Source organism: Sciurus carolinensis, chromosome 11 (genome assembly GCF_902686445.1).
Source record: "Sciurus carolinensis chromosome 11, mSciCar1.2, whole genome shotgun sequence".
Taxonomy (NCBI): domain Eukaryota; kingdom Metazoa; phylum Chordata; class Mammalia; order Rodentia; family Sciuridae; genus Sciurus; species Sciurus carolinensis.
In genome coordinates, this window is record NC_062223.1 from 68455459 (window position 1) to 68473382 (window position 17924).

At 37.3% G+C, this 17924-nt stretch overlaps 1 protein-coding gene across 1 annotated transcript in view; it reads left to right on the forward strand.

Moving 5' to 3' along the window:
* Positions 1 to 9768, forward strand: part of LOC124959501 (olfactory receptor 10A3) — a 46020-nt gene extending 36252 nt beyond the window's left edge. The window contains exons 2-3 of the mRNA XM_047517929.1: positions 6875 to 7036; positions 8792 to 9768. Of these exons, the coding sequence (XP_047373885.1) occupies positions 8818 to 9768 (951 nt within the window). The 5' untranslated portion in view covers positions 6875 to 7036; positions 8792 to 8817. The remainder of the gene's footprint in view (positions 1 to 6874; positions 7037 to 8791) is intronic.
* The last annotated feature ends 8156 nt before the right edge of the window (positions 9769 to 17924 follow it).

Below are 17924 nucleotides of genomic sequence, written 5' to 3' on the forward strand. Positions count from 1 at the left end.
CCCAATGACTTTCCTCATAGAAATTGAGAAAGCAATCATGAACATCTGAAAGAATAAGAGACCTGGAATAGCCAAAACAATCCTGAGCACAAAACTCAACTCAAAATGGATCAAGAACTTAGGAATTAGACCAGAAACCCTGCACCTAATAGAAGACAAAATAGGCCTGAATCTTCATTATGTTGGCTTAGGATCAGACTTCCTTAACAAGACTCCCAAAGCACAAGAAATCAAAGCAAGAATCAATAAATGGGACGGATTCAAACTAAAAAGCTTTTTCTCAGCAAAGGAAACAATCAATAATGTGAAAAGAGAGCCTACAGAGTGGGAGAAAATCTTCGCCACATGCCCTTCAGATAGAGCACTTATCTCCAAAATTTATAAAGAACTTACAAAACTTTACACCAAAAATACAAAGAACCCAATCAATAAATGGGCCAAGGAACTGGACAAACACTTTACAGAAGAAGATATACAGGCGATGTATAAATATATGAAAAAGTATTCAACATCTCTAGTAATTAGAGAAATGCAAATTAAAACAACTCTAAGATTTCATCTCACTCTAATTAGAATGGCTATTATCAAGAAAACAGACAATAATAGATGTCGGCATGGATGTGGGGGAAAAGGCACACTCATATATTGTTGGTAGAGTTGCAAATTGGTGCAGTCACTCTGGAAAGCAGTGTGGAGAATCCTCAGAAAACTTGGAATGGACCCACCTTTTGACCCAGTTATGCCACTCCTTGGTTTATACCCAAAGAACTTAAAAGTAGCATACTACAGTAACACAGCCACATCAATGTTTATAGCAGCTCAATAAACAATAGCTAGATTGTGGAACCAACCTAGATGCTCTTCAACAGATGAATGGATAAAGAAACTGTGGTATATATACACAATGGAATATTATTCAGTCATAAAGAATAAAATTATGGCATTTGAAGATAAATGGATGGAAGAGGAGAATATCATGCTAAGTGAAATAAGTCAATCCCAAAAAACCAAAGGCCGAATGTTTTCCCTGATAAGTTGGTGATGGGGGTTGGGGGTGAGAAAAGAATGGAAGAACTTTAGATCACTTAGAGGGAAATGAGAGGGGGGTCTATTAAAAATCGAATGAGACAGACATTATTACCCCATGTATATGTATGGTTACACGAGTGATATGAATCTACATCATGTACAACCATAGAAACAAAATGATGTATCCCATTTGTGTACAATGAATCAAAATGCAGTCTGTAAAAATTTAAAAAAAATTTAAAAATCTAAATCAATAATGATTCTTTGTTTAAATATCTCAATGGGTGTCTACTGTCCACTCACATATTCACTTATCTTTTCGGATGAAAAGTCAGCTTTCAGTTTGAGTCCATCTTGATCTGACCTGGAGCTGTCAGGTCATGCCTTTCTCTCCATCTGATGTGTTTCTCACTCCACTTTTCAGGTAGAAAATTCTTGCTGTTTCTTTCGATCTCTTTTAAATATCATCAGCTGAGTGGATCGCCTCTCAACTTCCCAAGTTATGTTTTCTCTGAACACCTGGATATTCCTTCATAGCTCTTTATCTTAACATAATTGTATGTAACCAAATGGATTTGTACTGGTTGCTGGGATAATGAGCAGAGGTGTTTGCCATGTGATAGAAGGCAGGGAAAGGGAAGGCAGCCTTAGCTTAGCTGGATAAGTTATGGGAGTAAATCCTGGAAGAAGTATTCATGGAACATAATCTGATATTTAAAAAAATACTTCATTCTGATTCCAGGCCATTTTCCTTACATCTAGAGTTTTACCTGTCTCCATCCTTCCTTAACAGTGGGAAACAGAAGACAACAGCAGAAGAAGGAAACAGCACATGAGCTTTTGTTGTTGTTGTTGTTTGTTTTGTTTTTTTTTGCAAATAATTTTTCTATGCTTCCTATATATTATTCAAAAGATTCAGTTTATATGGGCCTGTATAATCATATCCCAAATGAACTCTACTGTCATGTATAACTAAAAAGAACCAACAAAAACCAGTCACATAACTTTTGATGTGGGACTTTGTAGAAGAGGGTCCTTGCATCCCTCTGCCAGTCTCAGAGTTAGTCATGAGCTGCCCCTGAGATTCTAAGCTCAAGACCCCTCTGACCACAGAGACTGAGAGAAGCTCCCGTTGAACCTTCCCATGGTGGATTTTGCAGCAGTTTGAAACATAAACCTTGAGCTTGATGTTGAAAATTGCTTTACTATTCTTTGTGATTCTCCATTTATAGCTGCCTGAGTAATATCAAGTACATGCTGTAGATCAAACCTCTCTCCCACCCTTGTAGGACACTTAGTATCTTGAGATTTCTTCCTGCATTTTAATATGTGATTAATGTAAAGTTGAAATGCCTCTCTTGTTAAGAAGCCACTGAAGTCACTGAGGACAGTGACTAAATGAATCTGTCCACCAACGTGACCCCATACTTTCTTCAGTGAATAAGAAGAGGGCAATATGAGCAAGATGTTAGCTTCAAGTCTTGCACCCTTGGAGCAGGGTCTTAGATAGGCACGAGTTAATTAAAGAGAACTGGTAGCAGAGCAGTCCTCAGGAGGAAGCTAACTGGTAGCAGAACACTGCTCAGGAGGAAGCCCTTCCAGGGCTTCACAGCTGAGGGCAAGTGGGTGGCAGGGTTTGTTTCCTCAGTTGCTTTTGCATCTATGCCCAAGTTACACAGAATTTACCTGTGTTGACTCAACCCTCAGAGAACATGGAAGTCTCCATAAAGAGGTTTGACCAGTCAGAAAAATACAGGGTATCTCTTGGAACATCGATGTAGCCAGGTAAAGGGGATGTTCCATTTCTTGTGACATCCAATATGATGTGTTTATCATGAAGTTTACATATCTCAGAGTTAGGAGCAAGTCTGAGATCTTAGAGACTCTCTGATGTTTGGTCCTCCTGTAATATGCTCACCAAGTAATTTTCCAAACTTCTGAAAGTCCTCTAGTCCTGGGCAGAACTTGGACTCCTGAGGTAGCCCAGTGCACCTTTCCAGGATGGAGGGGCAGCTTGTGAGTTCTCTTATAATTGGAAGGTGGGCTGTTGCTTGTAGTTCCTAGGTGATCCCTGAGCTTACAGTCAGTCACGCATGTGAGTTCAGGAGAGAAGTAACTTTTGTGTAAGAAACTTTATATTCTCTTTCTGTCTTTCTTGATTTGTTCCAGCTTTCACATCTTAATAGCTTTTGTTAGTGATACAATTGTACATGTCAATCTGGGGTTGAATGATGGTTTGGGGCTTTTTTTGCATTTTTATGGTTAGTTGTGTGTTTAGTGACGACTGTATATCACTTACTTTTCAAAGCTGATGCTATGGGGTTAAGTTCAGGGGAGAATTGCATTACTCCATAAGTGGCTAATTGGAAAAATGGGGATCATGTGTTTTTCAACACTTTATTTCTTGGCAGCAGTTTATTGTGATCACAGCTATGAAGGAAAAGAAAACATTGAATCACTCGAGACTATAACAATTGTGTCAAGTGGGGAAAATAGGGTGAATTCTGGTTAAGTTTCAATAATTCTTCAGTTAATCAATATTGAATGTTCAGTATTCAGATTATCATGACTACTTTAAACATAATTTGGATGTTCTTTCTGATATGTGGATGCTAACACACAATATGAGACCGGAAGGGAAGAATAGAAGTTTGTTAGATTAGACTAAGGGGAATGAAGGGAAGGGAGGGGGATGGGATTAGGAAAGATAGTAGAATGAATCAGACATAACTTTCCTATGTTCATATATGAGGACGTGACTAGTGAAACTCCACATCATGTACAATCACAAGAATGGGATGCTAATTAGGATATGTTACACTCCATGCATGTATAATATGTTAAAGTACACTCTACTGTCATATATATCTAAAAGAACAAATAAAAAACCCAAGTACACATAAAAAACATAATTTGAATAAAATCGATAGTGTGATATTACTTCAGATTAGGTATACATATTCTGCTATATTTAAGGATGTCTGAATATTTTTGTCTATTATTTGGGGATAGACCATTCATTGTTCTACTCATGAAATGTATGTACTGTTCTTTGGGTTTATGATGGTTAACCTAGATCAAATTTATTTTTTGTGGGGTCTTTATTACATAACAAAGTTCATATAAACATTTGAATAGTTCACCGATAATATATGAATTCATCTAGGATTAATTAAATTTGTATTTAAGTAATTACAATGTGAAATGAGATCACATTAATTCTAGCATGGTTAAGTGTATGGCTGTATTCCTACACTGCCTGTTCACTGGCTTGTGATGTGTTTCTGAGGAGATAGTAAGTAGAAGGGGTCTTAGTAAAAGATGACCATGTAGTTTGGGTCAAGGGACAACTTTCTTCTCTGCTGCTATGGCAACTTTGTTCATATGGGCATTATGCCAGCACTGGAGTAGCTATTAGCCTGGTTAAAATCAATAACTGAGTCTCTAACTACTTTTTGAATGTTAATGTGGGATGCTAAGACCTTCACACTAAATATCCACTCAGTATGTCTTCAATCCTAGACCTTGTGGCTAAAAAATTTCCTGTCTTTTCTTTCAGGATCAAGTCAATAAACTCTCCTTTATCTTGTGCCATATACCAACCTCCTCATCCTACACCCTCATATTCTGTTCCATGAGTTTTCCCTTGTCCTTATTGGAACAGGCTGACTAGATCATGAAGGTCTTCAGTGGTGTAGGGCCTTTTTTCTTTAGTTCACCTCAGTGTGTCCCTAACTGTGCTATGCTGTGATATACCCCTTTTTATAGACCTGGCATAAAGGAGAAAAGGTGAAGGCAGTATTCTTCCACTTCCCTCCAAACCTGATGGGACACGTATGCTATTTTCTTCCTGCTCTTAATTGCAAGAGTTTGGTCACTTTTGCAGTGTAGAATGTTCAGTGATGTTTTAGCAAACCAAATCCAACCTGCATTTCCAAATCATGGATCAGGTCTTAGACTTTCCCAACTTTGGCTCCAACCTTGATTAATCAGTCATTTTTCTCTGAAGTTAGACACTGACTAGAGAACTTTGCAATTGATATCAGGTCTGCTTCACTACTCTAGCCACTTTACACTGAGCCCAGAGTCCCTGATTCTCATGTGTACCCTGTAGATTAATAACAATGCTTTTCTTTTATGCAGAAAGTAATAGCAGCAAAGAAGTTCAGTGATGTGCTCCAAGTCATTCAGATAGTCCAGTTCTTTTGACTCCAAGTCAAGAAGCTCTGTGCATGAAATCAACTGTAATGACACCTTTTCTCAAAAATGTCAGTGACTCTGTATTTATTCTGGAAAGTATGCAAGTTCAGGGTTCAGGGACATCCAGACTTAAATGTCAGAGGCTTCAATCCTGTTGCCTTAACTTAATTCCCACCATTGCCCAAACTGTGCATTCTGTCCAGTTAAATCCTTCACCTGCCGCCTGCCTTTGCTCACACCTCACCTGACTCCTCCCTTCTTTCCCTGTTTACAGCATTCATTCACCTTCTGATTTCACAAAACTCCTACTGGGAGATGTCATGTTCAGTTGACTCCCATGTGTACGAGGCCTTCAATCTCTGTGGACATATGGAGGAGTGGCATTCTGCACGTGCTGAGTTTTCTTCCCTGAGGGACCAGTTTCAAGTCTCTGTAGCTATCATACAAAATACGAGAAGATCTGTGGGAAACAGTCCAAGTTATATCCCAAGGAATTCTCTGGGGCACATGATTCTATGTCATAGGAGGTTAAAAATCAGAGCACTGAATCACTGAGTTGTATTTATGAATAGGTGTCTTGATTAGTGATGAGAGCGCTGATAAAGTAGGATGCAAATGACAGAGTCAGGGAAAATAGGTGAGACAGTGCAGTTTCTGTGTGCCTGTTAGTGTTTTTTTCATTGGGAGTGCTCAGGGAGGGCTGGTGATGCTGCTGAAGGCATGCCTCAGTGCTCAGGGATCAGAAGGCATAGCTGAAATATTTGAGTCAGAAGACTTTTTGGTTTGATGCTTGTCAGTTTCTTTTTTGTTTGTTTTCTGAGAAAACTGCAGGCCATAACTACAGACATAAGGAATTCACATGCACTAATCACGAAATCCTAGAAGCTTGCAACTAGGAACTTGGTCAATAAATGCCACACTAACTATATACAATTGGCAGGCTGAAACCTAAGAAAAAAAGCACCTGCTTGGGTACTACTTGTTACTCTTTTAAGGTATAGAGAAAAGAAGTAGTATTCATGATCAATTTTTCTATACCACCACTCATAGTTTTCTTGTTATTGTTGCTTTTGGTGTTCTTAATTTTTTAAACATATTTCTTGGTTTTAATCTGAACATGTTAATTATATATACTTATGATATGGTGTGACATTTCAAGACATGTATACAGGTATGCAATGATCAGATCAGAGTAAGTGGCACTTCTATCACTTAAAACACCTATGAGAAAAAAAACCAAACAAAAGAAAACAAAATAAAAATCCAATACTGCTAGGTATTTTGAGTTGTGCAATTAGTTGCTGTCAACTATAGTTATTTTACTTTGTTAATAAAGAGAATTTTATTCCATTATGTGCTTTTAATCAGTTCTACATAAGTTTCCTAGGTTTTTATAAAAGCCCAGATTATATAAATTTCAAAACGTGCCCATTTTCTAATATTTGGAATTGAACACATGTTGTACATTTTTTTTTTTTTTGCTGTTAAAATTTAATCTTGAATATTTGGTACTGCAGAGAGCACTTTACTAACTTTTGGAGAGTTTTTCATATCAAAAATATGTAAATAATTTGATCTGAACACATGACTATGGTCCAACTCAGAATACAGTGATTTACCTTCTGCTGTTGCTAATGTCCTACAGATCTGCACTGGGGAGATCATCTGCCTTCAGCTGGCTGGGATTCTCTGTCCTGCTGGTTTCCTCAGCTTCCTGCTGAATTTCCTCTGGTTTTCAGAACACCACAGAAGAAACACTGGGCTCTAATCTAGTCCTATTGTCATGAAGGACCTCCGACTTGAGCAGGTGTGTTCTGCCCTGTGCCTTCCTCCTCCCACCTACTGGCCATTCCACCCATGGCATCCCGTGATTGTGACTGTCATCTCCATCTCCCTGTCCACATCTAATCTTTCCCTCATTTAAATGTTCCAAAGCACTTGCTATTACTTGCCAGTGGTTTCCCAATTGTGTTGTGTACTGGTTTTACTTTTCTTTTAGACACTGTATTCTTTAAAGATAGAGTCTAATTTTCCTAATATACTCTATTTATTTGTTTGAAAACATACTGTTTTTCCCCAATACTGGAAATTAAACCCAGGGATGCTTTACCACTGAGCTAAGTACCCAGCCCTTTTTGTTAAAATTTTTTTTTAAATAATTTTTTTTAAGTTGTAATTGGACAAAATGCCTTTACTTTATTTATTTATTTTTAATGTGGTGCTGAGGATCAAACCCAGTGCCTAAAACGTGCTAGGCAAGCACTCTACCACTGAGCTACCAGTCCAGTCCCTGTTGCTTTATTGGAAAAGGGTCTTGTTAAGTTGCTGAGGCTGGCCTCCAACTTGTGATCGTCCAGTCTTAGGCTCTCAAGTCACTGGGAGTACAGGCATAAGTCACCTTGTCTGGCAAAAACTTGCTGTTTTAACATCCATTATGAGCCAGTGATTGTTGTAGTATTCTGTAGTTAGTCAACAAAGAAACAAATAAAATCTTCCCTACACCAGGGATTATGATGCGGTTAAATTTTTACACATACATGTATAATGTCAGTTGGTAACAATGGAACATAGTGAGGTATAAGAGGTTGATATAGAGTCCTGGGGTTCAAAGGGGTATATTCTGTAACTTATTGCTGAGGTTCATAGTTATTTTAGGTAGTAGGCTTAGGTGTCTGTTGAGTGCTTGACTCTATTGTGTTATTGACTATATAGTTTAGATAAAGGTAGATAGATGATCAATCATATCTTATTGAATAATTAGTGATTTCATGAACTTCTTGAGGAGGAGACTTTGGAGAAGGAAAGGAGAGAGAAGTGGGGAGAGAGTGGAAATTTTGAAACTATAGTTCCAGAATGACCAAAAAGTGGGACTGTCCTTAAATCATCATGGTTGGAAGGATGGGCCTTGGAGCTCTGACCCCCAAAATTTCACATGCACAGTAATCTCAGTAGAATTGACCAGAAATCAAAAGAAACCAATGATCTTGAAACCAATTCACATAGTCTAGAGGTGTCACTGGAGGTGATTCATCTAAAATACACTCCCTCTAATGTTGTCACATTTTAGTGTCACATATGACTCTATTCATTTTGAATATAGTGAATATTTAAGTAAATTTACATAAAATTCACTGTTACCAATTGTTAGGTTATTATCAAAATTTTGGGTTTAGCTTTTTCCATCAGTCTATTTTTGTGTGGATTTATATTTTATATTTATGTAAAACTGAGTAAAATAGTTTGATACCTGTAGCAAAGTTATAGAATTGGAACCAGTGTTATAAAATATTTGTATTTACTTTAAAGCTATATTTATTCATAAACTACATAGTAGTAGGATAGCATTTTGATTTCTAAACCATAATTCTTCACTTTTCCTTTTATATTTGAAAGATTCACTAATCCTACTAATCCTAGTATTTTGGCATTCTCCAAATGTTCCAACCTAAGTTTCTGTGAAGATGGTTTCCTCCTTTCATCCTCTGCCAGAATGTCTGTCCTGAATGCAGGCAGCTACTCTCAGCTATTTGGCTGTGACTTTATTCTTTGATTATGTCTGCAGAAACAATATATGGCTCCAGCACTACAATGAGAAGACAAAATCAAAGCTGTGTGATTGAATTCATCCTCTTGGGCTTCTCTAACTTTCCTGAACTCCAAGAGCAGATCTTTGGAGTTTTCTTGGTTATTTATCTGGTGACCCTGATGGGAAATGCCCTCATCATAGCCGCCATCTTGCTGGACCAGACCCTCCACTTCCCCATGTACCTGTTCTTGCAGAACTTATCTGTGGTGGAAGTGAGCTTCAGTGCAGCCATCATGCCTGAAATGCTGGTGGTCCTGACCACTGAGAGAACTACAATTTCTTTTGTGGGCTGTTTTGCACAGATGTATTTCATTCTTCTTTTTGGTGGAACTGAATGTTTTCTTCTGGGTGCAATGGCTTATGACCGATTTGCTGCCATCTGCCATCCTCTGACCTACCCCATGATGATGAGCAAAAGTGTGTTTGTGAAATTAGTAATGTTCTCATGGGTGTCAGGGATCTTGGTGGCTACTGTGCAGACCACATGGGTATTTAGTTTTCCCTTTTGTGGCCCCAATGAAGTTAATCATCTCTTCTGTGAGACTCCCCCAGTGCTGGAACTGGTATGTGCAGACACTTTCTTGTTTGAAATCTATGCTTTCACAGGCACCATTTTGATTGTTTTGGTTCCTTTCTTGTTGATACTCTTGTCATACCTTCGAATCCTCTTTGCCATCCTGAAGATGCCATCAACAACTGGGAGGCAAAAGGCCTTTTCCACCTGTGCCTCTCATGTCACATCAGTCACCCTCTTCTATGGCACAGCCAGTATGACTTACTTACAGCCCAAATCCAGCTACTCACCAGCAACCAAGAAACTGATGTCATTGGCTTACACGTTGCTCACGCCCCTGTTGAATCCACTTATCTACAGCCTGCGGAACAATGAGATGAAAAGGGCTTTGGTGAAATTATGGCGAAGAGCAGTGGTTGTACACAGTCTGATTTGTTGAGAATCTGCATGATATTCATTTGACACCCAGTTGAAGTGTATTTGAATTAATAAATAGTGAAAAGGCATTATATTCCTTGGTATGAGTTTGTTTGTTTAGTTCCCCAAATTTGAAAATATATTAGGAGATCCTCTCTTTTAATACTGTACTATTATCAATTTTAAAGTTTCTATAACATGATGAAACAATCTAGTCATCAATTTTGCAATTAGGGACATCCACGTCATTACTAGACTATCATTATTAAGATGAAGCTTCAATAATTATCTAATTATATGTTATATATTGATGCTTTTATTTTTGTGTGATTGATTCCTTAAAGTAGACTGAGGAGATGAATAGTTTTCGTATATATGCATATATGTATATGTGTATGTACACATGTGTGTATGGAGAGCGAAAGAGAGAGAGAGCTGGAGATCCAATCTAAGGCTTTGCATATGGTAAGCATGCACTCAATCACTGTGCTGTATCTCCCATCCCTGTTTATATAATTTAACTGCTTTCACAGAGTTACTTTTATAATGCTTGTAACTAGTTTAGATGGCCTTAAGATTCACAGAGATCATTAATTGCCATAGGCAGAAGAGACCTACAAATATAGTGATGCGGTTTTTAATTCAGGAGTGAAAATCTGTTCCATGAATGAGTAAAAATGAAAAAAAAGAGAATTTATTTGTAAAGGTCCAAAATAGATCTACTTCATGGAGTTACATATGTTATAAGCTCAAGATGAATTTCTCCTGGTGCTTTTCAAATATTTATGCAGAGGTGGTTGCCAGAGAACTACATGGGAAGTTTCCTGAACTCTCACTTGGCAGTAATAAGTATTGATTTCACTTTTAGGTGCTGTTTAAGAGAATTTTGTTGCATTTGCATTTGTGGCCAAAATACCCGCCAACATTTTATTTAAAAAGATAAATTTGATCCTTTTTTTTTGTTATTTACTATTGAAACTAATGGAATTCACTAATTATTCTTTTCTATATGGTCCTTGAATCACCTCCAGTCCTTGAACCCTCTTTACTGCATGCATCCCCTAATCACTTTGAATACTCTGTGCTGTTGGCATCTCTAGGAAGTTGACTCTGAGATGCACCTGGGAAAGAAAAGGAGTGACAGGATTGGCAGCAGGAGCCCTCCTAATGGATACTCCCTCTGAAGTATCCATTAGGGAAGTCCCACGTGGGCCAGAAGTGCTAGATCCTTGCCCAGTCACTGACTGGAGACTCTTCAAGAAGAAAATGTCCTTGACTCAAAAGCTGAGGTTGACCTGGAAGGTGATGATAACAGTTAGCTAACCATATGCTTGGTAACTGTGCAAAACTTTTCTTACAGAGGAATAGAAGCAGTATGTTTCCAGCTCTGCCACAATGGTACTAAAAAATTTGGTGTTTGGATGCCTCAAATTGGGAAGAGAAATTTTACATTTGAAATTACATAACAAGGCTTTCCCAGTTGTAAATAAGTGCCACTTAATAGTGATTTGTTTGCAACTATAGTGGTTATAAGTAAAACAATTGTACTAAAATTATAAGCAAGTTGGTATCATTTATGTGGGTAATAGTAGAGAGTTTCTATGAATTAGAAATTAGTAGGTATACCTTATTCATTGTTTATAATTAAAAATGCATAAAATATCACAGCAGTATTACTTAATGGGAGTGCTAGGAACAAGCATCAAGAATAAAATAATGGAGGTTCAAATAATGTTTATCCCATGTATATGTCTGTCAAATTACATATACTCCGTAAACATTAACTTCTTTATGCATAGGATAAGGGTGATAATTATGATGGCAAAGATGATGGTGATCACAATACTATTTCTTCCATTTGAAGATACTGTAAGGATAAGCCATAATAGAATCAGTGAACTGGTGTTGTGGCACATGCTTGTAGTCCAGCTATGTAAGAAGCCGAGGAAGAAGGTTTGCATGAGTTCAGGTGTTTGGTACCAGCTTTCACAAAATAGTGACTGTTTAAAAAATAAAAATAAAAAAACAGAAAAAAATAACCATATTAGTTGTTATAATAGTCAACAAAATAAACATCTGTTACAATTTTAGCTTTTTAGTATAGACACTGTTTGGAAGAGTCTCATTTTTCTGTGTAATTTCATCCTTGCAAAAATGTTGTAAGATAGAGTCTATGCAACTCTCCATTCCTCAGATCAATACTTTAAGTATGTTTTGCTGTTGTAGGGACATCAGTTATGTATGTACTGGACCGTTTTGTTAGCTTCCCAATCTCTAGTTTTCACTCCAATGATTTTAGCTTATATTCGATCTCATTTTATTTTGTTCAAAATTCTTTTCTCTCTTCAGTACTGTCTTTCTTCAGTGTCTACTGTCTTTACCAATACCTTTGTTATCGACATAGTATTTGAGATTTTTAAATCTATCACATTCTTTGAATTTGCCCATGAAAGTGTTACCAGTTTCTATTGTTTTGCTGCATCCTTCCTGAACATGCATAGTTTTTGTTTTGTGATTTCCTTTCATAGGGATGGTTACTTTATAAGTTATAAATATCTTTAGACACATTTTTGGTGACAATTTACATCTGCTCCATGTTGTGTTAGTCAATGTCCTTTCTGTGTTTGCTTTTCTTGTCTCTTCCCTCCTTTCCCGTTTCAGTTTCTGTGTATTACTGTGATGTGGGACCTTTTAATCATCTCCCATGTTTGATAAAGGTGTGTTCTTTCTTGACCAAGTTATCTTCGAGGTGTTGGTTAGAGAAGCGGACAGGCTGTGTTTCAAGGCAGTGTGAATTACCTATGAAGAACACAAACATTCTTTACAAACTTGGAGTTCCATCTTGAGCCAGACAGACTTCATGAATTCTGATCTGCTTTTTAATTAGATCCCCAGGTGACTTTAAAGTTTGAGAAGCTTTGCTATATAATGTAGTGTCAATCTTCATACTAACTATGAGTTATTTTTTCCCTCCACCGATCCCCTGCCATCAGATGATTGGAACTCATACATATCATATTGCCTTACTGTCAGATGGCTTCCTGAAACCATGGTAAGACTATGTTATCCATGCTTCCCTGCTTCTCTTTTGTATTAAATCAGGTCTGGGGAAACCTTTACTACCAACCTTCTCAAGCGGTTCTCATTGCTCTAACAAGAGATTATGGGCACTGCAATGATTCTCACGTTTTAGTGTACAACAGAATGTAGAAGCAGAAAAAAATGTGACATCACACTTATAGGGTTCCGTCTGGGTCTGAACATTAGATTGAAGGAAATAGATAATAGGGAGCCCTCACAAAGCAAAGAAGAACCAGAGAAGCACAGCTGATGAGCTACGTACTGAATTGGGCAATCATGCTAACTTTTGAGGAAGCAGTTACACTATTCTTTATTATTTGAAGTTTTATTGCAGGGAATTCTGTATGGCTTACAATATGAGTTGTTTGAACAAATAATGGTGTGGAATTCTCTTGGTTCGACTTCTTGTTATTAAGGGTAAGGATGCTGCTTGTCCACATTGGAATTTCATCTGCTTTTCAGAATCAGCATGAAGTTCAGTGTGATCTGCACTTGCTGTTTTTAAAGTGCCTTTAATTTAAATACTCAACATCAGAATAGTATATTTTAACCCCTTTGAGAATCACCTAGACTAATATTAAAACAGAAGAGAGTCGGGCCCCACACAAAGTGTTTTTTACAGTAGATCTGTGGTGGTATTTGGTCATGTGCATCTGCAACAAGTTCTGATGCTGCCAACCCAGGGTCCACACTTCAGAACCACAGCTCTGGAAGAGGAGGCTGAACTGTCCATGTAGGATCCCATTTGAATCATATACATCTTATTTTATCTCAATGTATCTGAGAGTTCCTCTCTCATATTGTAATTTAGGTTAAGGTATGTCCTATTTTTAAAAATATGACATTTAGAGTCAAAAGCCTCATTGTTGTTTGGGGTAATTTTCTGGAGGACAGTGGCATCATTAACTTGCCATTTAAAAACCTGAATTTTTCCCTCCTGCGGCTGGCTCTTTCCACGGGGCGATCCAAGATGGCAGACTAGAGGGTGAATGCATCTCCTGTCCCTCCAGAACCCAGGATTCAAGAAGGGGAGGCATTGAGAGACTCGAACTAAAATAGAGCCACGGGGTGAGTCTCCCCCACCGGGTGAAGCTTGGACTGGGTGGCAGGCCCAGATAGGGGCGGCTTCTCAGAGCAGGGCAGGGCAGCTAGAGTCTTCCCCAGGTAGCCCTGCTCCCTCCGGCGGTGGGCTCCTCCCACATGGCCAGCTTCTTGGAGGAGGCCGCCCAGTGAGAGCCTTTCCTCACAGGGCCAGCTCCAAGCCCCTGGAATCAGTAGTGGTCTAGGGGCAACTTTCTTCAGAAGCACTGCATTATCAAGTTCCTCCAAGACTTCAGGCTACTGAAGGCTGGGAGGTGATACACTGGAAATCTACAGGGACACTACAAGCCAATAGAGGAAATTTGAAATATCTCAGAGTCCCACTGACATCTGACCAATATGAGAAAATAAGGGAAGAAAATGTCCCAAACAAACCTAGATACTTTATCAATAAAACCCAATGACAGCACAGCACAGCAGAAGAAATGTCAGAAAGGGAGTTCAGAATGTACATAATTAAAACAATCAGGGAAGCAAATGAGGAGATGAAAGAACAAATACAGGCATTGAAGGAGGAGATGAAAGATCAAATGCAGGCACTAAATGATCGCACCAATCAATAGTTAAAAGACCAAATACAGGAAGCAAGAGATCATTTCAATCAAGAGTTAGAGATACTGAAAAAAAAAAAAAAAAAAAAAAACCCAAAAAGAAATCCTTGAAATAAACAATAAACCAAGGAAACAATAAACCAAGTTAAAAACTCCATAGAAAGCATAACCAATAGGATAGAACACCTGGAAGACAGAACCTCAGACATTGATGAAAAAATATTTAATCTTGAAATCAAAGTTGACTAAACAGAGAAGATGGTAAGAAATCATGAACAGAATCTACAAGAATTATGGGATATCATGAAAAGGCCAAATTTCAGAATTATTGGGATTGAGGAAGGCTTAGAGAAATAAACCAAAGGAATGAACAATCTATTCAATGAAATAATATCAGAAAATTTCCCAAATCTGAAGAATGAAATGGAAAACCAAGTACAAGAGGCTTATAGGACTCCAAATATACAAAATTACAACAGACGCACACCAAGGCACATTATTATGAAAATACCTAACATACAAAATAAAGACAGAATTTTAAAGGCTGCGAGAGAAAAGAATCAAATTACATTCAGGGGGAAACCAATAAGAATATCAGCAGATTTTTCAATCCAGACCCTAAAAGCTAGAAGGGCCTGGAACAACATTTACCAAGCCCTGAAAGAAAACGGATGCCAACCAAGAATCTTATACCCAGCAAAACTTACTTTCAGATTTGATGACGAAATAAGATCCTTCCATGATAAACAAAAGCTAAAGGAATTTACAAAAAGAAAGCCGGCATTACAGAACATTCTCAGCAAAATAGTCCATAAGGAAGAGATGAAAAACAACAATGCAAATCAGCAATGGGAGGAACTAGCCTAAAGGAATAGCCAAATAAAGGAGAAACCAAATCATGTCAAAAAACAAAAATGAGTAAATGGCTGGGAATACAAATCATATCACAATAATAACCCTGAATGTTAATGACCTGAACTCATCAATCAAAAGACATAGACTGGCAGATTGGATTAAAAAGAAAAATCCAACAATATGCTGCCTGCAAGAGACTCATCTCATAGAAAGAGATACCCATAGACTAAAGGTGAAAGGATGGGAAAAAACATACCATGCACACGGACACAGCAAAAAAGCTGGAGTATCCATCCTCATTTCAGATAATGTGGAATTCAAGCCAAAACTAGTCAGAAGGGATAAAGAAGGACATTACATACTGCTTAAGGGAAGCATAAATCAGCAAGACATAACAATCATAAATATCTATGCCCCGAACATTGGCTCATCCATGTACGTCAAACAAATCCTTCTCAATTCCAGAAATCAAATAGACCACAACACAATAATACTAGGCAATTTTAAAACACCTCTCTCACCATTGGATAGATCCTCCAAACAAAAATTGAATAAAGAAACCATAGATCTCAATAACACAATCAAAAATTTAGACTTAATGGACATATATAGAATATACCATCCAACAAAGAACGAATATACTTTCTTCTCAGCAGCACATGGATCCTTCTCTAAAATAGACCATATTTTATGCCACAAAGCTACTGTTAGCAAATACAAGAAGATAGAGATACTACCTTGTACTCTATCAGATCATAATGGATTGAAATTAGAAATAAATGACAGAATAAAAAACAGAAACTTCTCCAATACCTGGAGATTAAATAATACGCTATTATATGATGATCAGATAACAGAAGACATCAGGAGGGAAATAAAAAAATTCTTAGAAGTAAATGAGAAGAAAGACACATCATATCAAAATCTCTGGGACACTATGAAAGCAGTACTTAGAGGAAGATTTATTTCATGGGGTGCATTCAACAAAAGAAGTAGAAATCAACAAATAAACGACTTAACACTACAGTTCAAAGCCCTAGAAAAAGAAGAGCAGACCAACACCAAAAGTAGTAGAAGACAGGAAATAGTTAAAATCAGAGTCGAAATCAATGAAATTGAAACAAAAGAAACAATCGGAAAAATTAACAAAATAACAAAGTTGGTTCTTTGAAAAAATAAACAAAATTGATAAACCCTTAGCCACACTAACAAAGAGAAAGAGGGAGAAAACTCAAATTACTAAAATTCGGAACGAACAAGGAGATATCACAACAGACACGAGTGAAATACAAAACATAATTAGAAACTATTTTGAAAATCTATACTCCAACAAAACAGAAAACCTTGAAGACATCAATAAGTTTCTAGAGACATATGAATTACCTAAACTGAACGAGGAGGATATACACAACTTAAATAAATCAATTTCAAGCAATGAAATAGAAGAGGTCATCAAAAGCCTACCAACAAAGAAAAGTCCAGGACCAGATGGGTTCTCAGCAGAGTTCTACAAAACCTTTAAAGAAGAGCTCATTCCAATACTCCTCAAAGTATTCCATGAAATAGAAGAGGAGGGAACCCTCCCAAACTCATTCTATGAAGCCAATATCACCCTGATACCTAAACCAGACAGAGACACATTGAGGAAAGAAAATTTCAGACCAATATCCTTAATGAATATCGACACAAGAATTCTCAACAAAATTTTAGCAAATCACTTACAAAAATATTTTAAAAAGATAGTGCACCACGATCAATGGGTTTCATCCCAGGGATGCAAGGTTGGTTCAACATCCGGAAATCAATAAATGTCATTCACCATATCAACAGACTTAAAGTTAAGAATCACATGATTATTTCAATAGATGCAGAAAAAGCATTTGATAAAATACAGCATCCCTTCATGCTCAAAACACTAGAAAAAATTGGGGTAGTGGGAACATTCCTTAACATTGTAAAGACCATCTACGCTAAGCCCATGGCCAATATCATTCTAAATGGTGAAAAACTGAAAGCATTCCCTCTAAAAACTGGAACAAGGCAGGGATGCCCTCTTTCACCACTTCTATTCAACATCGTCCTTGAAACTCTAGCCAGAGCAATTAGACAAGCCAAAGAAATTAAAGGGATACGAATAGGAAAAGAAGAACTCAAACTATCCCTGTTCGCTGATGACATGATTATATATTTAGAGGAACCTGGAAATTCCACCAGAAAACTTTTAGAACTCATAAGTGAATTCAGTAAAGTAGCGGGATATAAGATCAAGGCACATAAATCCAATGCATTTTTATACATAAGTGATGAATCTTCAGAAAGAGAAATTAGGAAAACTACCCCATTCACAATAGCATCAAAAAAAAAATAACATACTTGGGAATCAATTTCACAAAGAGGTGAAAGACCTCTACAATGAGAACTACAGAACACTAAAGAAAGAAATTCAAGAAAACCTTAGAAGATGGAAAGATCTCCCATGTTCTTGGATAGGCAGAATTAATATTGTCAAAATGGCCATACTACCTAAAGTGCTATACAGATTCAATGCAATTCCAATTAAAATCCCAATGATGTAGCTTGCAGAAATAGA